We start from the raw sequence: 26075 nt of genomic DNA, 5'->3' as shown, positions 1-26075 counted from the left end.
ATAAATGTGAATAGTTAAGTTTTATTAAAATTGTTGAAAACCAAGTTTCATATGTGTTCTCGTACGAATACTGAATAACAGTTGGACGGCCACACGAAAAAAAAATATATACTTAAACAGTTCACTTTCAATAAAAATTTCAGAAAATGACAGATATATCACATATCATGATAACACTGTTAGAACTGTGTTGTTTATAATATATATTCAAGTTCTTCGTGTACATGTGGTCAATATTTCATTTTATTACTTCAAAAAAAAATTTGGTGTAGAAAATTCAGGGGAGGCAACTGGGGAGGCAGTTGCCTGCCCTGCCTCATAGGTAGTTACGGCCCTGTATGGGATGAGAGTGAAGGATTGTGTCATCTTTTTTTGTTTTGAAAAGGGAGGTTACTCCTTACTAACCCCATGTGGTAACTAACCATGTATGGTTGCTAACCCTATATTTTTATATTTTTAAGGACACCCTATATCAAATATGCATGCAGCATATTCACAACGTGTAGTCTTTAAACCTATCATATCTCTATAAATCTATAGGAGGTAAGATAATAATGTTGTACAAGAAAAATATAAAATAAATATTCAAGTCAGAGATTAAATGAGAAAACTTTGAATTGTGTTTTTTTTTAGTAAATCAAACTCTTAAACTAAATAGCATAACTTATATAGTTATGTTATAGTTATTGACCAAGCAAGTCGGTATATGGAATTTAATCTGCACAGCACGAGATGACCCAATAACCCGAACGACGTAGGAGTTCGGGTTATTGTGTCATCTCGTGCTGTGCAGATTAAATTCCATATACCGATTTGATTTAGGAGATAACTGTATTGTATTTTAAGCTCCGACGGCATCAATTGGGGATTTGATGGTCGCAAATTAAGTTTACTGGCGACGCGTTAGCGGAGACAGTAAACGGGTATTTGCGACCATCAAATCCCCAATTGATGCCGTCGGAGCTTAAAATACAATACAGTTATCTCCATTCTAATGAAACTGATAGAAAACAACGTTAAAACATGTATTTAAAATCTGTCATATGCCGTCTGCGCTTGCGCGTACGTCCGATAGCATCAATTGTCAATTGATGCCATGTAAATAAGTGACGTTATCCAATCAAAATGAATGTAACAAACGTTGTTGCATTAGAATGGCCAATAACTGTTTTAACACATGACGCAATCAATTTACGCGAACGTTTTAGAAATGTTGACGTCATTCCGCAATCCACGGATCCTAGGAAAGTTTCTTGTAGGTTAAAGCAAGGCGAAAATACGACTTTGGTAAGTTTAAAATTAATATTTTTTTTCATATTTAGACTCATTCTATAATTGCGATTTAATGGTATATTTTTTTATTTTTTTTTTTATCTTTTCCGTTAAATCTATTCCCAATTTTTATTTAATTGGTGACGATTAAGACTTTCACAAACTGTGTACTTCCAAATCGGTGTATGAATTAAAAACATAACTGCAAGGGTTATTGAGTTTAAGGGAGCTAGGATGAAATTTCAAATAAAATAGGCAGGACAGGAGTTTTGAGTAAAAAAAAAGTTAGGATGAGACACTTGCAAAATAAGTCAGGACGACAATTTAGGTAAAAAAAAAAGTCAGGATAAACTAAAAAAAAAAAGGCAGGACCGAACAGAGTGAAAAATAAACAGGCAGGACAGAGATTACAGCTAAAAAAAATGCAGGAAAAACTTTATCATCCTAGCCCCCCCTAAAAATCAAATGGTAGCTCCCTAAATCAGAATACTATGATTGCTTTTGAATTTCTTTCTCAATGATATGCTCAGAGAGAAAAGGAACCGAGGAAGATATTATATTACCTAAATTTTAAATTTTAAATAAACAGAAAATACGTTTCTCTTTCAAAACCTTTTACTCCCTGCACCCCCCCCCCCCTCCCCCCCCCCCAATTTCTTTTTATCTTCTGTATTACTTTTTAAGACACCTCCATCTAAATAAAGTCTGATTGATCTCCATCTAATCCCCCTGTTTTAAAACAAACTTAAATATGGTCCTCATTAAATTCGATCCTAAAATAGTTCCTTTATATTCGGATATTCAAAAAGTCGTTATAAATTCCATTGAATCTGAAACTAATCTAAATCATTATATTCGGATATTCTTAGATACAATTCTTTTTGGGCAGAAATTAACAAACAAAAATTTAACTTTAAAACACTGATTTAGATTTACGTTGTACACAAAATATAATAAAATAGTTTATGTACCAGCTTAGATAAAAAGAAATGAAGGAATAAGAAACCTTTTTTTTTTCCTATTTTGAAACTACGATATTTGTACGAAGTTTAACTTTGTCGTAATTTCAAGGGGTGGGGGCGAAAAGGTCGTTAACCCTTGGTTTTGACAAAGTATCGTGTTTTAGCTTTAAATCGTCAATATTGTCTTTAGTCTCGCTACACTCGGGGATTTTTTTTTTATTTGATAGAATAACGCCCCTTTCAAAATCCAAGAACCGCCCCTAAAGGTAAAAATAGATTTGAACTGTGCAGTTTATCTGAGGTAGTTAATGCACACCTTAGCTGTGCATTATCCATATTATACCACAGTAAGAACAAAGAGATTTTACTCTTGCCATGTGTTAAATAAAGTTAAAAAGATTTATGAATCATATTTACTCACTATATCATTTCTTGTTTGAATGTAACAAATGAAACTAGAGACTTGAATTCTGAAGTTAAATTAAAAAATATCTATAAAACAAGAATGTGTCCAAAGTACACGGATGCCCCACTGGCACTATCATTTTCCATGTTCCATGGACCGTGAAATTGGGTCAAAAATCTAATTTGGTTTTAAAATTAAAAAGGTCATAATCATAAGCATCAAGTGTACTAAGTTTCAAGTGGATTAGACTTCATCTTTATCAAAAACAACCTTGACCAAAAACTTAAACCCGAAACTCACACTTTCATTTTTTATGTTCAGTGGACCGTAAAATTGGGATCAAAAGTCTAATTTGGCTTTTAAATTAGAAAGATCATATAATAAGCAACAAGTGTACTAAGTTTCAAGTTGATTGGACTTCAGCTTCATCAAAAACTACCTTGACCAAAAACGATAACCTGCGGACGAACGAACGAACGGACGGACGAACGAACGAACGAACGAACGGAGCCACAGACAAGAAAACATAATGCCCCTCTACTATCTTAGGTGGGGCATAAAAATGAAATGGATAACTGAATGAATTGATGTCACTAGGTCTTTTTATGTCGGTCAGTTATAACTAAACTGGTTTGTATTTATGTTGCGTTCGCAGTTAAGGCTAGTTCAAATATAAAACAAAGTTCATTCATAAGTTGGTATAGCCATTAAGTCAATAATGTCCTTATAGAAAAACTTTAATGTCTAGATTACCATTTGAATACAATAAAATAGATAGCAAACAGTATACTAGTTTCCGGACGGTCAAGAACCATTGAATTTGACCATTAGAGGTAGAGCAAGTACTGTATTTGTTTCTGGACACCACAAGCTAATTAGGTTAGTCCCCAATTTGTTTCTGGACACCACAAGCTAATTAGGTTAGTCCCCAATTTGTTTCTGAACACCACAAGCTAATTAGGTTAGTCCCCAATTTGTTTCTGGACACCACAAGCTAATTAGGTTAGTCCCCAATTTGTTTCTGGACACCACAAGCTAATTAGGTTAGTCCCCAATTTTTTTCTGGACACCACAAGCTAATTAGGTTAGTCCCCAATTTGTTTCTGGACACCACAAGCTAATTAGGTTAGTCCCCAATTTGTTTCTGGACACCACAAGCTAATTAGGTTAGTCCCCAATTTGTTTCTGAACACCACAAGCTAATTAGGTTAGTCCCCAATTTGTTTCTGGACACCACAAGCTAATTAGGTTAGTCCCCAATTTGTTTCTGGACACCACAAGCTAATTAGGTTAGTCCCCAATTTGTTTCTGGACACCACAAGCTAATTAGGTTAGTCCCCAATTTTTTTCTGGACACCACAAGCTAATTAGGTTAGTCCCCAATTTGTTTCTGGACACCACAAGCTAATTAGGTTAGTCCCCAATTTGTTTCTGGACACCACAAGCTAATTAGGTTAGTCCCCAATTTGTTTCTGGACACCACAAGCTAATTAGGTTAGTCCCCAATTTGTTTCTGGACACCACAAGCTAATTAGGTTAGTCCCCAATTTGTTTCTGGACACCACAAGCTAATTAGGTTAGTCCCCAATTTGTTTCTGAACACCACAAGCTAATTAGGTTAGTCCCCAATTTGTTTCTGGACACCACAAGCTAATTAGGTTAGTCCCCAATTTGTTTCTGAACACCACAAGCTAATTAGGTTAGTCCCCAATTTGTTTCTGAACACCACAAGCTAATTAGGTTAGTCCCCAATTTGTTTCTGGACACCACAAGCTAATTAGGTTAGTCCCCAATTTGTTTCTGAACACCACAAGCTAATTAGGTTAGTCCCCAATTTGTTTCTGGACACCACAAGCTAATTAGGTTAGTCCCCAATTTGTTTTTTGGCAAATTGAAGATAAGTCATGATACTAGACTTTGAATATGTCCTGAAAATACTAAGGTGTTTAGAAAATTAATAAAAAACCACGAATAACTATGATAACATGAGAAAATTGGTTTATTTTGTTAAGTACATCACTGTTTTGGTATATTTTATCTTACGTTCGGTATTAATATATTGAAATAAATATGTATATATATATATATACATGTTAAAAATGAGGCTAAAGCATCAGCTGAGAGGCAGTATAAGTAACATTCTCGTCCAAGGAAGTTTGAGATTTTTAGAATTATTAAAGATTTCCCTGATGCATGCATGTGTGAAAATGTATTAAGCAAGAAATGTAACAGCGAACGACAAAATGATTTTGATTTTATGACGTAGTAGTTGTACCAAAATATGCTCTTTTTCATGAAAACGGTAGTTCAATTATGATGCCCCTTTATGAGTATTGTGCATGTCAATAATAAAAAAAAAACTATGAACAAAGGGACCTCATATATGAGCTACTGTTATTGTCATATTGTACAGTAAATACAAACAAGATTACATTTAGATTAAATCAAAATAAATTACATTATTGGAGGTTATTTACAAAAACAAAGTTGTACACAAAATCCTTTTTCTCCTTCGTCTTTGGTGTTTCGTGCTACATATGAGGATTTAAAAAATGGTTACTCATTCAGTATGGTTTCATTGTCTACGGCTTACTCACAACAGGCATCCAAAATCACTGGTAATCGAAACAATATAAAATACATCATCGCTAGCTTTCATTTACATTTATATTTATGTTTATAAAGATATGTGGACTTTTTATATTTTCGTCGTATTTCGTTCGCCGCCATAATTTTGTCAGTTTCTGTTTGACTTGTGAATTTTGAAAGTAGTCTTCCGCCTCTTAACAGAATGTTATATTTGTGTTGATGAGTGTTTCTTTATTCTACATTTGCTAGAGGTATAGGGGTAGGTTTAAAATCTAGATATACATGTTAAACCCCGCCGCATATTTGCGCATGTCCCAAGTCAGGAGCCTTAGGCCTTTTCAGGTCTTGTATGTATTTTTAATTTCAGTTCATTTATATGGTTTGGAGTTAAGTATGATGCCTACTTCACTGAACTAGTCCCACATTATATTTAGAGACCAGTTGATGCGGGATTTTCTCGCTGAGATAAAGACCCTTTGGTGGCCCTTTGCTGTTATCTGCTCTTTAGTCGGGTTGTTTTCTCTTTGACATATTCCCCATTTCCGTTCTCAGTTTTATTTTATGTTATTTAATCTATGTTTCGCAATGTAAAAAAATGTCAAAACTTCTGATGTCATACTAAATACAAGTTAAATAATAACTACTACTAAAAAAAATTTTTTTTTTTTATTATTTTGTAAAATTACACCAAGTACATGCACGATGTTAATTTTCCTACTTTTCGTTAAAAATATGGCAAAGGAGTTGTAATCTGTTTCATCAACATTTTATTCATGAGCATCATTATCTGTGCCTGTTGCATTGCCATCTCTTTCATCGAATTCATTAGCTGTGTATTCGTTGGCTCATTATTCATTGGTAGTTGTTTCGTCATTGGTTGTGTTGATGGCATTGTTTGTTGTTGATTATTGTGTCCCTTTGATGGTTGTTTTGCAAGCTGTGGCTGTTGATTCAACATTCCATTTAATGAATTCGTCTGTTTCGTCATAGTTTGTTGTTTTGTCGTTGGTTTCGTAGATGGTGTTGTTTTTTGTTGCTTCTGTGCTAACAGATCTTTTGCAATCTGTTTTTGATAAGATATTGGTATCCATGTGGAAGCTTGATCATTTAGGACAAACGATGGTACATTTGCTAACAGTGCAACTAGTTTTGCGTTTTCTGGGTTTTTATATGATTTAGCATCACGTGGAACCATTTTCAATACATCGGCTATGGTCATGGTTCCGAGAAGTCCAGATTGTCCTGACATTTGTCCAAGCATTGGCTGTTGCGCAAAGACCGTCTGCGCAGAGGCATTTGCAATTATAAAAACAATTATCGAAATGATAAATGAATTCATATTGTCTACAAAAGATAATTAAACATGTGTGTAAACTTATGATAAAGATGAAACGAGACATGTTTAGTGTATTTTTATTGATTGTTGTTTGTTTACTTTAATTTTATTGGTGGGACAACACATGGTACACCTGCTTTTCCAAAAATACGAGTATGAATCACTATATAGTCCAAATTGTTGTTCATTACTTAGTGTTCAAAGTATTGTTTTTTAGCCGATTGAAATTACTTTTAATGGTGAATTGGATTTCATATTTAGAGAAGGTACACAGTCTGTTCCAACAACAAGGTTGCCTTAGGTTTTTTTTGTGTTTGTTTTGTATCGATCTGATCAATAAGGGTAACTGTGAAGTCAGAGTTGTCTTCGAGTGATATTTTTTTTACATTTCTAAAAAATACTTCTATGAACTTCCAAATTCCAATACCAAAACTTAGAGACCCAGAACTTTTTTTGTATGTTAAAAATCATTGAAAACAACGAAAACAGTTATTTAATGAAAATTATATTGAAATCAAAACAGTGTTTACAAGTACAATTTTACATAGGATACGATAGCAGTTTCAGCAACATGGTCTATCAAAATGTAGTCCAATTACATTTATGAATTTGTAAATATACAAATCATATAAAACTACAATGTATGATGCATTATTATGATCTGGTGACATTTCCAGTAAGTTATGCATTCGATGTGTCCGAGCGATATCTCCTTTTTGTGTATTTGTAGTGTAAAATCAATCTTGAGGAAAGTTTAGTATTTTTGTTGTGTGACTCGTGTCGATCTTTCGAATTGAGTCGAATAGAATTTACTTTTACAGTTTGATCTTAGGTTTTGCTGTTATACAACTGTCTTATGTTATGAGAGGCTCAAGCACTCACACACATGTTTAACGCCGCCACATTTTGTACGTGACTGTCCCAAGTCAGTGGTTGTCGTCGGTTCATGTCTGTCATATTTTTTCCCGTAAGTTGTGTTGTTAAACAGTATGCCGATTATAATTTAGTTTGAATCATTTTTTACATTTTGCGTCTCGGGGACTTTTCCTTTAGAGCACTGACTATACGGTTTTGGTTTTTTTTAATGTTTGAAGGCCGTTATGTGGCCTATAATTATAGCTTGCATCCACTTTTTTTTTTTAACTCGGGTGGAAAGTTATCCCATTGTCATTCATACCACAGCTCCCTATTTCTATAAAGCTTTATGTGTTGTGTTCTCAATTCTAAACGAGTAGGGCACTCCTCCACAAAAAAAAATGGCCGCCACAAAATAGCACAAAAGCGGTGTTAAAAAGTGGCGTAAATACACAGAAAATCAAATCAATTCTAGAAGAGTAAACATACTAGATTATCAACTTACTTGCCGGGAAGTGTACAGCCTCTAAGAAACGGTTGTGTTGATGTTATGAGCAATGTATGTATAATAAATGTATAGACATAATTTATCGATTCTCTGTGAATTGTTTTAATAACAAATAAATCATCAATTGTGACAATAATCATATGCTTATGGATGGATGACTATAATTTATATTACTTTGTATATAAGCTAATATGCCTATGTATATAGCTAGTACAATGTAAAGCTGTCAACTGAAATATATGGGTCAGTTGCGGTTCAAGGTGGAGGGGTTTCGGGGGTCAGAACCCCCTCTGGACGATTAACGCATTTGAATGGGACATAATTATGTTTGGAACCCCCTTTTTATCCTGAGGTTGAACCCTCTCTTTTTTGAAAATTACTGGATCCGCCCCTGTTTTTGGGGTCATTACATGTAACTACCCTATAGGAGCACCTGAGATCACCCCTATTGTTTGGTGGGGTTGTTGATTCTTTAGTTTTCTATGTTGTGTCGTGTGTACTATAATTGTTTGTCTGTTTTTTCTTTTCATTTTAAGCCATGGCGTTGTCAGTTTATTTTCGATTTATGAGTTTGACTGTCCCTCTGGTATCTTTCGTCCCTCTTTTCGTACAAAGTACCCAATGAAATATTGTCAAAGGTACACACTTCTCAAATATAGGGTCATTAAATGTACAAGTATTTCTTTTTCTCACAAATCTCACCACCTGGTCAATACAATGTACAGGGCCCTGTTCAATATCGTTGCTGCTACGTAGATTTTGACTATTGAACGTGTAGCTATATACTAGCTGCTACATAAATATTGATAGCAGCTACTTAGCCGCTACGTAGCTGCTTCGATATTGAAATCAACCCTGGTAAATCTTTGACTCCGTGATTACCGATCAACTGTCAACCGGCCATTACTAGAATTTCATTTTTCTCAAAAGTAACGATTTGACTGGTCTTAAATACATTGTAACATGTCAACTTGTCTTAAAGAAGATTTTTTGTATAGTAACCATTTTATTTGTCTTTCCGACCTCATGGAAAGCCAAGTTCGTTTAAAAGCACTTGTCGTCGTTGTTCATTAAACATGTACGTTTTTTCTTTGTACCTAATCATTTGGTCTTTAGCTGCATGCGTGGAAGGTTCATTATTCACAGTAATACTACTTCTCCTAATCTTTATAAAAAGGGCAACACAAACAAATATAAGGAAAAAGAAACCAACAGTCAACACAGAAAAAGGACGAACAGACAAAACAAAAAATACAGATTAATGGACAACATAAAAAAGGACGAACAGACACACAATAGTGCACAAAACATCACACAGAAAACTAGATTGAGCCACATGGGAGAAATTAAATCAAAGACGAAACTGGGTTGACACTTTGTTCTAAGACGACAATAACGTATTGAACAGCTGAAATAAAACTATCTTTGATAACATTTTTAATTGAAAAAAATAAAATACAGTAATACATGAATTTAAAAATGTTGCCCACTAGATGTCTTGGATTTTTTTTTTGTGTCGTCAGGTTTTTTACTCATTGACATATACCCACGCATAAACTCTTTGCCAATTACAAGTACGGTTAATAGGTTTAGAAAATAAAATTTACTTTTAAGTAGATTTCCAAAAAGTGGCTATATCAATATAACAATAATGTGATTTTAAATGTCCGAAGGGGTGCATTATCTGATTATTTATTGAATGTCGATCCTCTCAAGATATCGACACTATTAATTATTTAATAAAAAATACATATTTATATATATGTTTTTTTTTAATAATATCCTCGGTGAATAACAGTCAACTCGGACAACATTGGAGTGCATTGAAACGTCTGAACCAATGTATCAAAAAATTATAGATGCATTTACTTTCGTAAACATAGTTGCTGTATAATTCATTTCTTAGGCTAGACTACATTAAAAAAAATATACGAACAAATGCATCAAAATTTACTAGCAGTTAAAGGTTTGTTTTTAACATTTAACAAGTCGTCGTGAACTTTTTGGTGAAATTTCCTTGGTATGTATTCATATATATTCATATTTAAAACAAAAGGTGGTATAAACCGTTGGAAACCTGACCCTACACCATTCTTATTTGTGGCATTTGGTTGTGTACTATTTGAAACGGTAGACAGCATTTTACCAAGTGTCATGTGTCTGCCATTTCCACCTAATGGTTGATTCTGTGCTTTGAAGCCGTTTCTTGTCCCTCTAAAAGGTTTGCTTCTAACTGGTCTTTTGACGTGGCCTCCTGCTTCTGTTGTTCTTGTGTTGTTTGCATCCATGTTTCCTGGTTTTATTATGGTGCCTTTGGTTTCTACTGTTCCTGGTTCATTAACACCTGTGTATTCTTGGCTTATTATGGTGCCTCTAGCTTGTAGTTTATTCACACCTTTGTCTCCAGGTTTCATATTACTATCTCCAACTGCTCTAAATTCATTTACACCGGTGTTTCCTGGCCCTATAATGGTGCCTCCAGTTTGTACTTTTCTTGGTTCATTTACACCTGTGTCTCTTTGCCCTATAATGGTGCCTCCAGTTTGTACTTTTCTTGGTTCATTTACACCTGTGTCTCTTTGCCCTATAATGGTGCCTCCAGTTTGTACTTTTCTTGGTTCATTTACACCTGTGTCTCTTTGCCCTATAATGGTGCCTCCAGTTTGTACTTTTCTTGGTTCATTTACACCTGTGTCTCTTTGCCCTATAATGGTGCCTCCAGTTTGTACTTTTCTTGGTTCATTTACACCTGTGTCTCTTTGCCAAATAATGGTGCCACCATTTCCAACTGTTCTATTTTCATTTACAATTGTATCTCCTTGTCCTATAATGATACCTCCAGTTATTGGTTCATTAACAATCACGTGTCCTTGATCTATAATTCTACCTCCTGTTTCTACAGTTCTTGGTTCACTGACAATTGTGTCTCCTGGCCATATAAAAGTGCCTCCAGTTCCAACGGTTCTTGGTTTATTTACACCTTTGTCTACTGGTTTTTTAATACTACCTCCTGTGCCTACTGTTCTTGGTTCATTTACGGCTGTGTCTCTTGGTTCTACAATGATGTTTCCGGTTTTTAATGTTCTTTGTTTATTTATATCCATGTTTGTAGGTTTGGTTTCCATCTCCAATGTTCTTGTTACTTTGTCTGCTTTATCTAGTGGTCTTGTATATATGCCCCTTTTATCTACAGGTCCTGTGAAAATTAACTTTCCAGTTGTACAGACAAGAGTACTGAATAAAAACATTGGTATCCATAGTATGGGGCTCATCTTTCCTGAGGAAAACAAAATGAATCTATTCATTATATACAAAATTTATCATGTTAAAAGATTCAAATATTAATTAATTTTAAAAAGGGTAATTTTGGCAACCCAACTGAAGTTATGTTTAAATAATCGTGGGATGGATCAATTTTTTTTTTTGCACACAAGTTCCAAAAGAACAAAATTAGCAAATTCGCAAATCATGAATTGCATTCTTTTTTATATACAAGTAGCTATTTACTACACATTTTTTATTTCTAAATCAACAAGTAAATCATAGATTTTTTTTTATTAATTACGAACGCATTAATGAAACTGTTAAAATGAAAAGCAAATGAGTATTTTCGAAACTGTAAAAATGAAAAACAAATGAACTTTTACGAAACTGTCAAAATGAAAAACAAATGAACTTTTACGAAAATGTCAATTAAAAAAAATAACATTTACCAAACTGTTAAACTGAAAAGCAAATCAACATTCACAAAACTGTCAAGCTGAAAAGCAAATGAACATTCACGATACTGTCAAACTGAAAAGCAAATGATCATTCACAAAACTGTCAAGCTGAAAAGCAAATCAACATTTACGCAACTGTCAAACTGAAAAATTGAAAAAAAAATGAAAATTTACGCAACTGTCAAACTGAAAAACTAAAAAACAAATGAACGTTTACGAAACTGTCAATTAAAAAAAATGAAAATTTACGAAACTGTCAAACTGAAAAGCAAATGAACATTTACGCATCTGTTAAACTGAAAAGCAAATGAACATTTACGAAACTGTCAAATTAAAAAAAATACATGCAAATTTACGAAACTGTCAAAATGAAAAATAAATGACTATACCTTTATTGTCTCTGAGTTCCCTTTTTAAGATTTATTAAATGGGAGGAACATTATGAGAGGTAGAGCCATTATAAGGACAGATGTACTGTTTATACCTTGTTGCCATTTTTTTTTATTATTAAAGAACGCCTATTACAGGGAAACGAACGACCATTGTCAGAAGTAAATAGACACGTGACTTGACGCAACCATTTTCTGTCAATATATGGTAAATATATGTAAGCAACGCGAGAATTTAGGAAAACACGTGTGGGTGTCCGATAAAATTAGCATATAACCAATTATTTTTACAACAACACAGCAATAAATGTATAAATTGATGTTAAATTGTATTGCTTGACCCTTATGGGTGTTATTTTGCAATTAAGATTATTAATAAGAAGAAAAAAAACAAAACACATTTATGATCATTTCCTTTAAAAAAAGATCGTGCCTTATGGAACATCTAATATAAATGTATTTTAAGTGTGTTAATTTCGCTAGAAGGTCAATTATTTTCGGTTTGTATGTACCGTGTTTATTAGCAAACATCAATTGCAAACATGGAAATTGTTGTATAAAAATAACATTGTAAGTAATAAAGGAGAATTTTGTTATCTTAATGTTTTTTGTTGTTATTTTGCCTATCTATCTTTTCTTAGATATGTTTTTTTTCAATAGTTTGTATGTACTGCTATCAATTTACTTCACTTAATAATTTCACATAAACAGGTCTAGCAAATCCCAGAGAAAATTAAATTATAAGTTTAAATATATGTATTTATATTGGATTGGGGAAACTAGTTATTCTTTCCACTTTGCGGGTGCGAGTGCTACCTTGTAGCGGCATAAGCCTTCTCCTTTTCGAAATCTACAAGGGTTTCTTTTACATGCAAAATATATGGCCCTCTCTCAACACGGGTCAGCCATTTATCGTACCCTTTCGACGGACTATCATCGTTCCTCAAGACCATACTCGCAAATGGTGTAAAGGGAGAGCCGAAAATTCAGTCCCTAACTATTTCACCCCGGAGTGGTGGTCTAATTAGGAACCTTCGTGTTCGTCGTTTGATGTACTTACCACTACACCACGGCTCTCTTGTTTGATATAACAAGTCTGCAATAAAGTTTTTTTTTTAAATTTTGATGAAACAGAACCAATTTGTGTTGCTGTTCATGTATATTCATGATTGAAAGACGAGTGTTGATCAACTTGAAGATGGAGAATCCCTTAGTGTGCGGATGATTAAACAATTATTTTCACTTAGTATCGTTTAATCAATGGAAAGCTAGTTTTAACACCAATCTCATTCCACGTTTAACATTTCCTAATTAATGAATTAAAAAAAAGTTATGATACCGCTCGTCGAAAACATCTACTTAATGGCTTAAATATAAAGGCTACTGGTTAAGAGACTAAATAAAGTGATAACTGACGGACATAAGTAGTATCGGCGGGTGGGGTAAAACATTATCTCAGTCATCGTGGTCACAATAAAATAAAATAATAATTGTCATTGCCATCAATTTTCCAGAAATTGACTAGAATTTGACTGCAACTCTTTAGTAAAATCTTTCATCTTTATATTTAAAGTGTTCAAGTCGCGAATCTCGTCAGTGTTTTTACCATGTATGATTTTGTATGCCCCATTTTAAGGCATTATGTTTTTCAAAAATTGGATTCAATTTGGGTTCAAAACTCGAATTTGGCTTTGAAATAAGACGGATAATATCATAGGGAACATGCGCACTAAGTTTCAGGTTGATTGGACTTTAACTTAGTTTAGTTTAAACAATATTTGTTAATAAACAATTTCAAGACAAATATTACAATGTTACATAAAGTACAAATATGGGATTCGGAAACAAGTTTGGAAAAACTTTTATAAATCCGTCTCCCTAAAAAAACCCAAAAAACATCTATTTAACATACAATATTACGTGCCAACAGTATATTTATTTTATGGTAGCATATGATACATTGAATAAATAAACACACACACACACAAAATAAAAAAAATACAAAAAATAAAATAAAGGGAAAAAAAAAAGTGAGGAAAAAAAAAACAAAAAAACAAACAAACAGAAACAGTCAACTCTTATTTACTTTTCTAGACAGTCACTGGAACCAATACACACGTCCGACCACAATTAACTACACCGGGCAATCCACTTGATTGTACATCATATTTAAAAAAAAAAAAGAAAAAAAAAAGTCTAAATATATAATATATAAACATACACTAGATTAACTTTCAAAACGTTTTGTTTTATTAATGTATTCAGAAACTTTATGAAATATTTGCATATTGTCCTCGTCAGCTTTTAAACTATCCCCATATAAAACAATCTTAAGATTAGAACAAGAGATCGTCCCGATAGTATCCCTTCGAATTTCATTATATTTTGGACATTTGAAGAAATAATGAGAGGTAGTTTCTACTCGACCACAGGAACACAGTGCGTTCTTGATTAGATTTTTTTCAAATAGATGGTCCCTTAGAACACTACTCTGGAGCCTTAGTCTTGCTAAGCATATCTGTTCTCTTCTACAGCCGAAGTGAAAATACAATGGTATTTTATTAATATTTTGAGAAAGATAAGTTTTAAAACCCGATTTTGATTGGTTTAGACGAATGTCGTCAGGAATATTGTTCCAAAGGTTTACTACGACTGGTAGAAAAGACTTTTGATAATTATAGCTTGTTCTGCATAATACAGTTTGTAAATTTGAAGATCCCCTAGTCCTGTGGTCGTGTAGATCTAGTCTCTGATTTGGAACTAACACAGAAAGATAATCAGGACAATCTCCGTAAAACATTTGATGAAATTTTAATAACTTATGTTTATCACGCCGAGACTGGAGAGTTTCCCAACCGGTTTCATCCATTCGTCTCAACTCGGCCGATTCCGTACCCTCATCTAAATCAGGCCCTGTAGCTTTTGAAATATCAAGATTCAAAAGCACATCTTCAACATCCTGCTCACTTATCACCAGTTCCTCTAGTTTATTAATTTCATCATTTTCTAATATTGGTAATACATTATGTGAATCATCAACAGAAGATTGAGCGCAGAAATAATCGTTAAAATATGTAGCTTTTCTATATATTGGTTATTGAAAATTTAAGTTGGATATGCTGATTTTTTGTTTGGTAGTCCGATCAATTTTTTTATGGTTTTCCACCATTGTTTAGTGCTTAATGTGTGAATACTATCAACTTTACTTTAACTTCATCAAAAACTACCTCGACAAAAAACTTAAACCTGAAGCGGGACAGACGGACGAACAAACAGAAGTACGAACGGACGCACAGACCAGAAAACAGAATGCCCCTCTACTATCGTAGGTGGGGTGGGCATAAACAAGAGAGAAACGAAAAACATGTATGAACCATATCAACAAACGACAACCACTTGACGTCAAAAACCTGACTTATGGCATACAGGTGCAAAAAAAAAAAGACTGTACATTGCTGTCTTGATATCTTAAAGTCATGTGTGTTGCTTATGTGCTATCTCATATGGGCTACATCTTCTTTTATTCATATTATGTATCTGTTGGTATGATGTATGACATTTTTTTTAAACAATAGGCAAGTGCGGTGACCTATAGTTGTTAATTTCTGTGTCATTTTGGTCTCTTGTGGAGAGTTGTCTTATTGGCAATCATACCACATCTTCTTTCTTATAAGAACACAAAATGGAACGAAACTTGGAGAAATGTTCGACAAATATTAAATTTCAGGATTTTAAGACATTCGGGTAGACTAAAAAAGTGTGTAATTTACTTATTGCTCGCTAGCTTGAGTTTGGTGTGTACCATAGGGGTTCTTCCGAGGATTCTTTTCACTTCTTTTATTCATCCGAATTTTTCTTTTAAGTTGCCGTTAGAACGAGAAGAACTTTTATCTACACTTGCTGAACTCTCTTTCAATGAAACCGCCTCACTGGTTTCTAGATAGGTTGTAAACACCTTGTTTTCGGACGAGGTCGTGAATTCGATCCCCAGACGAATCAACCTAAAAACTTGAAATTGTATTCTAGACAGAATTTGCTGGTTTTTTTTACTGAGCACGTGACACGCGGGAGTAATAAATAGAGTCACGAGATTATTCCTGGGTAGTGTGATATTTTTAATTGCAGACTGTTATATATATATGTGTGTACCTTGTGAACTAGCACGTTTAAAACCCGACTTAGTTAACTAAGCGTGTCGTATACATATCAGATTAACATATTCTCCTCCTTATAATATTTACAACTTTACGTAATCGCTATCCATCCATACATAAAATGCAATGCTACTATTATTATAAACGGCATGTTATCTAAATAAGCATGTTACACAATTAAAAAATATTTTATGTAATAAATACATTATCATATCAAAGCAGCAACATCTGTACAAATTGTGTCCCATGATACTCATGTGATTATTATCATAACAAAACATTTCATTTTTTTTTGTATTTTTAAAGTCAGCTTCGATAAAATAGCTGACTATTGCCCTCATGTTATGTTATACAACAGTATCAATAAAGTTGCTCATCCATGGCAAACATCATATGATATAACATTTTTTTTAAAGTAGAGCACATTTAACATTTAAAATCTTTTACAAAAAGCAAACAAACACAATATAAAAATGTATTCATTCAAAGCACAGCTTACTGGTTAAGAAAACATTTAAACATTTTATGTTTTTTTTCAATTTACGATTTGAATAAAATTGCTGACTCTGCATTTCCTCATGTGATGTTATATAACAACATCATTAAAATTGCTCACCCATGGCGGTCATCATATGATATAACTTAATTATTATTCAAGTCTTTAATCAAAGTAGAGCAAATTTAAAAAAATCGTTTACTAAAAAGTAATAAAAACAAAATAAAAATATATTCCAAAGCCTAATTTACTGGTTAAGAAGAGCTATTTTGGTCTGTATTTAGTACAAGGGTACTCAACCGTACATACGTAAAAGCAAATCATATAAACAGAGAGAAGACTAGACGATTAAACTACGAACAAATTCTTTCAGAAAATTATATAGAAATGAGTCACCATTTTTGGTGTCAACATATCTAAACTTGTCCGATTCGCTCGTGTATGTACATTTGTAACAACGTATTTGATTTCAACGAAAGAAATCTCTGTATTACAGAAACGTTATTACACCCAGGTTTTTGATATCACAAACAAGTCAAAACATTTAGTATAATTTTTTATTTACTCAGTGCAAGGACATCATTCGTAAATATTAATCTACATGCAGATATCTTATACGCTCAGGTAATTCCCATCCATTATTTTATGGTAATATTTTTTACAAAGTACAAAAATGTCGTTATGCATATAAAAAAACCCTAACCAAACCTTTAAACAGACTTATTTGAAAGAGATATTATGATAGTAACGATAGTGTTGTCAGGTCATTAAGGATTGCATATTTTGGTCTAAGTATTGATTCACTAATAGCGTGTTTGCATTGAATATAAAATTGTGTTATTATAAAACCAGTTATTGGCATGATACGGGTTATGTTCTTCTCATATATTTTATGATGGTATGATACTCAACTCCTAACGGGATTAATTTTCATATGATGAAGAAATAATCTTTCAATCAGTTTAACTGAGGTTGGGATCTCACAAAACATGTTTTAACCCCGCCGCATGTTTGCGCCTTTCCCAAGTCAGGAACCTCTGGCATTTAATAGTCTTGTAAAAAAAATATTTTTTAGTTCGTTTGTTTGTTTTGGAGTTTAGTGTGACGTCCATTTTCACTGAACTAGAACACAATTTAATTTCGGGGCCAGCTGAGCACCACCTCCAGGTGCGAGATTTTTTCGCTGCTGGTAGACCCATTGGTGGCCATCGAATTTTATTATACTCATTGGTTGGGTTGTTGTCTCTCTGACACGTTCCCCATTTTCATTCTCTATTTTATGATATGACGTTTGTTGCCTTTATAAATTCCAAATGTTTTGTCCATATGTACAGAACGAGATTTAATTGAATACTAAGACACTTATTCTAGCTTGGTTCTTCAAGGTTTATAAGCTGGATTTAAGCTGGCTTAAACATAACTACCTCTTTAATTTGATAGTATTGTATGCTGTTTAGCGGTCAGCTGGCCCCATTCCATTAAATTGCAGAAATCCTGATAAATAAAAAAAAACCGACATAGACAGGCATACATGATAGAATTTGACCAAGTCAACTCTCAAATGATTATACAACTCTTACTCCTTTCATCGTTACATAAATGGGTCATTATTCTTGTGATGCCTTAACACAAAAAATATAATCATAGTTAAATTCGCAGTTCGATGTTTTTCTGTATTGTATATTGATTGTTTTGCTTGCTAAAATTGAAATGCAAATATTTCATGCATAATAAGGGCGAGATCAAATTTACAATAATTCCAATAGGAAGGTTCTTCTAGGGCAGCTGACGGAACACGAAAGTTAGGGTATGCTTGAAATGAGACATCAGTCTACCTGTGTACTCCGTACGATGGACCCCTCATAGAATGATTGCAAGCCTCATATTTCTTGAATTTGGAGAGAGCACGACAAACACCATTCTTAATAAAAATGTTATAGTGTTCTTTTATTTGTCTTTATAAATATAACTTTGACTGTTTAGTCTGTTTATTTTGGTTGTATCCATTTGACGTGGCTCGGTACTTATGCATCCCGTCATTGTGTTTATGTTATAGGATAATTTGTTTTCTTGTCTTTCGTTTTTACTAAAAGAATTTACTGCTTGCCCTTTCTTTTCTTTTGCATGTGCATGACGTGGCTCTGTACTTATACATCCCATCATTGTGTTATTGTGTCTTGGTAACGATTTGTTTATATATGTTCTTTTTAACGTGATTAAGATAATAACACAGCATTGACTGCTGTGCCCCCATTTTTGACATTTTTACCTACTGTCCGTTTGTTTCATTCACACACCGTTTTCAATATAATAGAATTTAATACGACTGTCATTCAGGTTACAGGTTTAGCTAGCCATAAACAGTAGATTTAATTCAGAATTTTCTACATAAGAAAATGCCTGTACCAAGTCAGAAATATGACAGTTGTCCATTCGTTTGATGTGCCATAGTTTCAGCTTTTGATTTTGACATTTGTTAAGTGACTTTCCGTTTTGAATTTTCCTCGAAGTTCAGTATTTTTGTGACTTAACTTTTCACAAGACATCTGTTTTAACGCCCTCGTTCGTTTCTACTCTGAAAATAGTGCGCATTTCTTGGGGAAAGTTTCTATATCCCATGAGGTAAACTCTTGGTAATTTATTTTATATCAACTGAGATCCTTCTTTAGATTATGCTCATTCAGTAACTAAAGATATATAGTGTGTAAGGGAACGACCATTTAACTTCAAAGAGGAGGGGGTAATGTTGTTTTTTTATATAAATATTCTGATCTCCAATTTGCTAAGATAAAATATCTTTTTTAGCGATCAAGCAGGTGACAAAACACATTTTGAATCCAGATTTTCCCCATACCTTAAAGTCTTAAATTTTTGATAAAAAATTGATTGATAGCGTCAGAAAACTCGCTCTGCGCAAAAAATGTCTGACTGCGGGGGGGGGGGGGGGGACATACACCCCCACCGTTAAAGTTAAATGGTTGCTCCTTAAAAAAAAGTAAAATAATTTCAAACACGGACCACTAACACATAATTCTTAGACTTTGACCATGTTTAGCCGAATCTTAATTCCTTACATAATCCTTCAGTGATATTTTTAGTAACAGTGTTAAAAATCTTTATGTAACTCTTATTTTTTGTTATATATTGTACAGGTGCGTGCAATGAAGTACTACGTTTTCAAATAAAAAAATATCGAAAGAATGTTTAAATTTGTTGCACTTCAGTGATATTTTTAGTAACAGTGTTTATAATCTTAATGTAACGTTATACCAAGGAGGTTATACAATAAAGTGCTACGTTTTCAAATAAAAAAAAGATGTCTAAAGAATTTTTAAATTAGCCACACTTTAAATGCCACGTGACACTCAAGGTAAATTATGCAACTATTGACCTGTGTTGTTTCGTAATATTTTGTTGATTTATGAAAATGAACTAAGTCATAAATATAAAAAAAACACGCAAATATGTGCACAATAGAATCATAATACATAACTATATCAAAAACATGTGAACAATATAAACTTACGCAACACTTGAAGTGGTTATTCTAAACAATATCTCATACATAATTGCTTTTTTTCGTCTTATACAATATTCCAAAAATAATAGATTGCAGAAGAAAAATGAATTGTTGAATATATTTTATAGAACTCAAATTCACATTGACTCAAATATGTGCACACTGATATATAACCTAGTACTATATCAAAACATTGAACAATGTAAGGTTACGCAACAACTAAAAAATCCCCCAAAAAACACGATGTTTCTTTGACACTAAAAGGGGATATAACTAAGAATATTTCATACATTATTGCGGGGTTTTTTTGTCTTGTACCATATTCATTGTTGATTTATTTGATAGGACTAAAATTCGCATTGATAAAATTGAAAACTATCAACTTCTGCAAAATGGTAGAAAGAAAGTTATCAAGGGTCAGCTTAACAGAGCAAGTAAGATAGTGTTGCAGATGCCTTGTGGAAAACTTATTTAAGTCATATGGCGCCTTACTTTTCCTATGTTTGTGCTATGGTAAATTTGTGTATTCTTTTTTTCCTTTTTGATAGTGTGCTTTGTCTATATGCCTTTTTGTGTTTCTTTGTTACATATTTGTTTGTTTTTGTAGTGATTAAGATAATAATAGTTAGCAAAGGTACCAGGATTATAATTTATTACGCCAGACGCGCGTTTCGTCTACATAAGACTCATCAGTGACGCTCATATCAAAATATTCACAAAGCCAAACAAGTACAAAGCTGAAGAGCATAACACGGTGTTGACTTCTGTACCCCTATTTTTGACATTTTCACCTATTGTGTCTGGTTGTTTCCTGTTGTCAAACAGTATGTTTATAGATAGCTATAAAACCAGATTTACTACATAATAAAATGTCTGTACAAAGGCAGGTATATTCCAGTTGTTATCCATTCCGTTTGGTGTATTTGAGCTTTTGTTTTTTTTCCATTTGATTACGGACTTCCATTTTTTAGTTTTTGGTTATTTTATTTTTTCCCTGTACATGTACATCCTTGTATGGCTCTTTTTTTTTGGGGGGGGGGGGGGGGTTGATCGTTCTAGTTAAGGTAAATCCAGAATGACTTCAGATGCACGAATTATCAAGCGTTATTTTTATGTTTAAGCATTTACATTTATTTATGAAAATCTTATTAAAATTAATACATAGGAATTGCAAACATTTTGAAAAGGATTCATATCATATGCATCGACAAATTAAATAGTTAGTGCCTTTTCATGCATTATTCATTGTACAATTATTTGTATAGAAGTTAACAACTTATTAAGGTATAAAACTGTCTGATCCACATTATAAGGACTTAATTGTCGTTTTTATGGACCAGAAACCCGCTGCATTTGTTTGCACCTGTCCTAAGTCAGGAACGGATTTTCAGTAGTTGTCGTTTGTAGATGGGGTCCATAAAAGAGGAGAGAAAAGTACCAGAGGGACAGTCACACTTAAAATACACGAAAATAAACTGACAACGCCATGGCTAAAAAATAAAAAGACAAACAGATAAATAACAGTACAAAATACACAACATAGAAAACTAAGGATTAAGCAACACAAACCCCGTCAAAGATCTCAGGTGTTCTGGAACCGTAAGCATATCCTGCTTCATGTTATTACAAACCCGGTAAATGGTCTAATTCGGTAGGTCACACTCGTGGTGAATGTGTTTCTCGTTTCTCGTTTTTTTACATACATTGTAGATAAGACCATTCCCAGTGGTTTTCTCGTTTGAATGGTTTTACGCTAGTCAATTTGAGGGCCCTTTATAACTTGCTGTTCGGTGTGAACGACTGTACTTTGACCTATACAGGCTCTTCTTTTACAACTTGGATGGAGAGTTGTCTCATTGGCACTCATATTATTTCTTCTTATACATGTATCTATCAAATGTGTCGCAATAACACAGACAGGCTTGAAAAAACATGTACATGTACTTAAAAATCATAAATAAAAATGTCATGTTTTTGACACATGTATATTTAGAAGTTTTAACACATTGTTGATATTTTACCCGTCTATTCGTCTGACTGTGTCATGTCAAGTTAGGTAATGACTGTCTAGAACTCTAGGATGGTCCTCTCTCTCAGATACCATTTTTTAGCTATCAGAGCCAAACATATAAAGGACAAAGAACAGTCTATCTGGCACTCTTTCTTGCCTTAGCGATTTTAAAAATGGTTGATTTATGTTGCTTGCAAGTTGGAAAAAAAATCTCCGCAAAACAATTTTACAGCGAAAAAAAACGCTCATTTTCTGAAATACTCAAAATACAAAACAATAGTTATTTTTAAATTAGTCTAAACACGGAGATTCACAGCGATTAGAATGCAAAGTCATATGTTATAGACTAACCTGATATGGTCATCTTTGACAAAGATTGTTCGTATCATTTTAACTTTCGTACAAGAAAATAGCTATGATCGTTATTCCAATTAATGACAAAGTGTATGTTACAGTCCACATTTAAATTCAGAACCCTCCCAGTACAATTGGAATATTTATAGATAAAAGAAGATGACACAACTTCCCATCCAAGTCAAATTTGTAAAACGTTAACCATGATGATAGTGTGTTTTGGGGGACTTTTAATGTATTTTATTTACTGTAGAATATTGTGAAAATTTTATACGCAAACTCAATCTGTGTAATTAATATGAATGTATAACTTATGTATGGAAAAAAAATATAAAATAGATTTTTTTATGATATAGTCCACCGTTTATCCCTGGACGTTGGATCATTGTAAACACAGGGCCCCTTGTGTATTCTTCCCTGAGCTATACAAGGAAAATGTAATCAGGTGATTTTCAATAAATGTATTTCAAGTCTTAAAAAAAAAAGAAAAAAAAGAGGCATTTTGAAACATTGAAAATTTAAAAAAAAAACCAAAAAAAAAACATGATAATGTGACAAAGTACGGCCTTCATCACGGAACCTTGGAACACACCGATAAGCAAGCAAAAAAATAAGACCCCATCATTACTAGTCTTATACCATTCAAACAGGAAAACCAACGGCCTAATATATATTAAAACCGAAAAACGAGAAAAACTAAGGAACCACAACAACAAACGACAACAACTGAACAACAGGTTCCTGATATAGGACATGTGGAAAGAATGCAGCGGATTTAAACGTTTTAACATGCGCCAACCTTAACCTAACCTGAATGTAATATCACAACCTAGAAAGACACTTTAAAATATCAATTGATATCACTATTAATATCTACTAGTAAAAACTGGACTTTGTTTATACTTATTACGATACTTTATCACACATTTTGTACTGATATGTACGAAAAGCTTCCGTATTGAAAACCGTACTTTGACCTTTAGTGGTTTACTTTACTTTCCAGGTTGTGACTTTGATAGAAAGTTGTTTCATTTGTATTCATACAGCATCTTCTTGTAATTATCAAAATTTTATATTTTGAAGAGAAAATTGCATATTTTGTCACATTCATGTAATGATAGCAATATTAGAATAATGAACGCCTACAACCAACGGTTTATTTGGTCACAATACGTATTTGCTTAAAATTGAGATACCAATCATACATGTACATACATTATCTCAATAATGTCACGGCATTGCTCTTTTTTTTGGAAAACATTAACAATTAAAAATAATTGATGGACGAACTGCGATATACATCCAGCATTGACCAATACGTTCATACTCGGGACTATAATATCAATAAAAGATGTTAATTATGCTAATAAGAAATGGAAAGACAATCCATGTGCTGAAACGAGGGTCAGAATGATTTGTTGTATACGCTTCTTCCGATGGTATAAGTAATAATTGAAACTTCGGGTAAAAGACTTTAAGTAGTTGCTAATACTCCACAATGCCCGTACTAGGCGAGGAAGCGCTTTTGACGAAAGGACGTTGCTACCACGTGACCTGCTAGGCGATTGATTTCCAAAGATATACATGATTTAGTCCTCGATTGTGGCTGTAAAGTGTGTTGATGGATTGCAATTGTTTTCAATACGTGGACTACTTTTTTATGTGGAAATTCATAAACTCTTGTACAAATTCCGATTTAAAAAGATTGATGGTGATTGTCTTAATCCCACTTTAAAATCTTTTGAAAAAATATCGGGTCGAGAAGGAATTAAAATTTGTTACGAAAGACTCATGTTTCACAATTTGATCGATAGTTTATTTTTTTCATGGTTTACTGTTACTTGACATACACAAGGTTAATTATTAAAATATCCCCACTTTGTCTGTATATAAAAGCTCCTGAAATACACAATTAGTATCATCTTCTCATTTCAAACCAAGCAGAAAAGGTAAGATTATTTAAAATATTGATCAACTAGAGAATACAATTAATGCATTTATGTTTTTCTTTCTATGAATTTTAACGTGTATTTTTTTTTTTAATTCTTCTTTTCTTTATATGCCTCTCTATTTTTTTTAATATTTGAAATATTGTTCAAATAGAGAAGACAATTAATGCATTTATCTGTTAATCTTTTTTTTTCTATTAATTTCAATGTCTAGTTTGTTTATTCTGCTTGTCTTTACTTGCCTCTTTCCTCCCTTTTCTATCTAAATTTTACTACTCCAAGCAAATAAGCATTTCTTATATTTTTAATTTGAAATAGAAATAAAAGTTGTAAAACAAAGCACATTTTATAAAAGGTGCAGAAAGATGTTTATCTTGAGAATAAACTATTTTTACATTTATTAATAAAAAAAAAAGAACTATGATAATTCTACGTGTTGGTTTTCACCCTGAAAATAAAGCTTACTCAGGCAAGTTTTGCCATAAATGATGTGTGCATTTAAACAATCATATTATGTTACTAAGTCTGATTCAGAAACCAAGTGATAGATATATGTTAAAAAAACCATCTAGAAATGAGAAAGGAAATGGGGAATGTGTCAAAGCGACAACAAACCGACCATAGAGCAGACACCAGACGAAGGCCACCAATGTGTCTTCAATGTAGCGAGAAACTCGTAAGCGTCCTTCAGCTGGTCCCCTAAAAAGTATATTAAGACATTCTATTTCTGATACTTATAGATTATCGTTGCTCATCTCAACGAGATGACTGATAATAATCTGTTTATCGCTATTTTACCTATTACGACGTTGTCAATTTCATTAGCAACGCGACGTGCGTCCTTAGTTTCTAGTGATAATTTTCTATCTCAAGCGAGTAGCATGATATGAAAAGTTATCACAAAAAAATACCAAAGGAAAAATGACAAAAAATAGCGATAATAGAATAACATTAATATTTATAAAGATAAATTCGTATAAGAAGTTCCGAGTTATAACTACAATTGATTTAATATTTCATTGTAGAACCCATAACACAGCTGGAAAATGAACACCAAGTGTACATCTGTGGTCGTAGCAGTGCTATTATTAGTCAACAGCATAGCAGCACATGGTGGATATGGCCCTGTTGGGTATTCTAGCGGCGGATATGGCGGAAATGTCGGTGGATATGGCCCTGCTGGGTATGGCGGTGGATATGGCGGAAATGTCGGCGGATATGGTCCTGTTGGGTACGGCGGTGGATATGGCGGCGGTCTTGGTGGAATAGGTGGTTTTGGAGGGATTTTGTCATCAGGATTGTCATCAGGATATGCCAATCCCAGTTTTTGGATGAAATACGTACCTAAACAGTATGCAGGAATTGTACAGAAATATGCTACTGGTAACATTGCCAGATCTTTTATGTCTCAATGGATCAATAATAACCAGAATAAGAAATATTATTAACTTACATTTGTACCTATCATTTTATAATTGTTTCAATAAAAGCAGATTCTTCTCAATGTGATATTTGATCTTTATGTATTTTAAAGTCTTGACAAGAGCCGATT

At 33.2% G+C, this 26075-nt stretch overlaps 3 protein-coding genes across 6 annotated transcripts; 1 reads left to right on the top strand and 2 right to left on the bottom strand.

Annotated features, from left to right (window-relative positions):
* Positions 1-925: 925 nt before the first annotated feature.
* LOC134692423 (ctenidin-3-like) lies at positions 926-25971 on the top strand. Its single transcript, XM_063552875.1, has 2 exons — positions 926-1287; positions 25549-25971. The coding sequence occupies exon 2, from the start codon at positions 25570-25572 to the stop codon at positions 25969-25971; it is 402 nt and encodes a 133-aa protein (XP_063408945.1). The 5' UTR covers positions 926-1287; positions 25549-25569.
* On the bottom strand, positions 5877-8057 carry LOC134692014 (uncharacterized). Of its 2 annotated transcripts, none has more exons than XM_063552355.1 (2): positions 7926-8057; positions 5877-6573 (listed from the first exon to the last, which is right to left on the bottom strand). In XM_063552355.1, exon 2 carries the CDS (start codon positions 6566-6568, stop codon positions 5954-5956), a length of 615 nt encoding a protein of 204 aa, XP_063408425.1. In that variant the 5' UTR covers positions 6569-6573; positions 7926-8057; the 3' UTR covers positions 5877-5953. The 2 variants fall into 2 exon arrangements, with proteins under 2 accessions (XP_063408425.1, XP_063408426.1); XM_063552356.1 differs by having other exon boundaries at positions 7910-7979.
* On the bottom strand, positions 9349-22011 carry LOC134692013 (uncharacterized). 3 transcript variants are annotated; one of them, XM_063552354.1, is made up of 2 exons: positions 21779-22011; positions 9349-11205 (listed from the first exon to the last, which is right to left on the bottom strand). In XM_063552354.1, exon 2 carries the CDS (start codon positions 11198-11200, stop codon positions 9872-9874), a length of 1329 nt encoding a protein of 442 aa, XP_063408424.1. In that variant the 5' UTR covers positions 11201-11205; positions 21779-22011; the 3' UTR covers positions 9349-9871. The 3 variants fall into 3 exon arrangements, with proteins under 3 accessions (XP_063408424.1, XP_063408422.1, XP_063408423.1); XM_063552352.1 differs by lacking the exon at positions 21779-22011 and adding an exon at positions 12040-12171; XM_063552353.1 differs by lacking the exon at positions 21779-22011 and adding an exon at positions 11642-11773.
* Positions 25972-26075: the final 104 nt, after the last annotated feature.

This window comes from Mytilus trossulus, chromosome 12 (genome assembly GCF_036588685.1).
Source record: "Mytilus trossulus isolate FHL-02 chromosome 12, PNRI_Mtr1.1.1.hap1, whole genome shotgun sequence".
NCBI classification, from domain to species: domain Eukaryota; kingdom Metazoa; phylum Mollusca; class Bivalvia; order Mytilida; family Mytilidae; genus Mytilus; species Mytilus trossulus.
The sequence above is the reverse complement of the archived record's forward strand: the minus strand, read 5'-3'. Positions and strand labels throughout refer to the sequence as shown.

Bases quoted from the DNA above. Each gene is read 5' to 3' on its own strand.
- LOC134692014 (XM_063552355.1), bottom strand. From the start codon at position 6,568: ATGAATTCATTTATCATTTCGATAATTGTTTTTATAATTGCAAATGCC.
- LOC134692013 (XM_063552354.1), bottom strand. From the start codon at position 11,200: ATGAGCCCCATACTATGGATACCAATGTTTTTATTCAGTACTCTTGTC.
- LOC134692423 (XM_063552875.1), top strand. From the start codon at position 25,570: ATGAACACCAAGTGTACATCTGTGGTCGTAGCAGTGCTATTATTAGTC.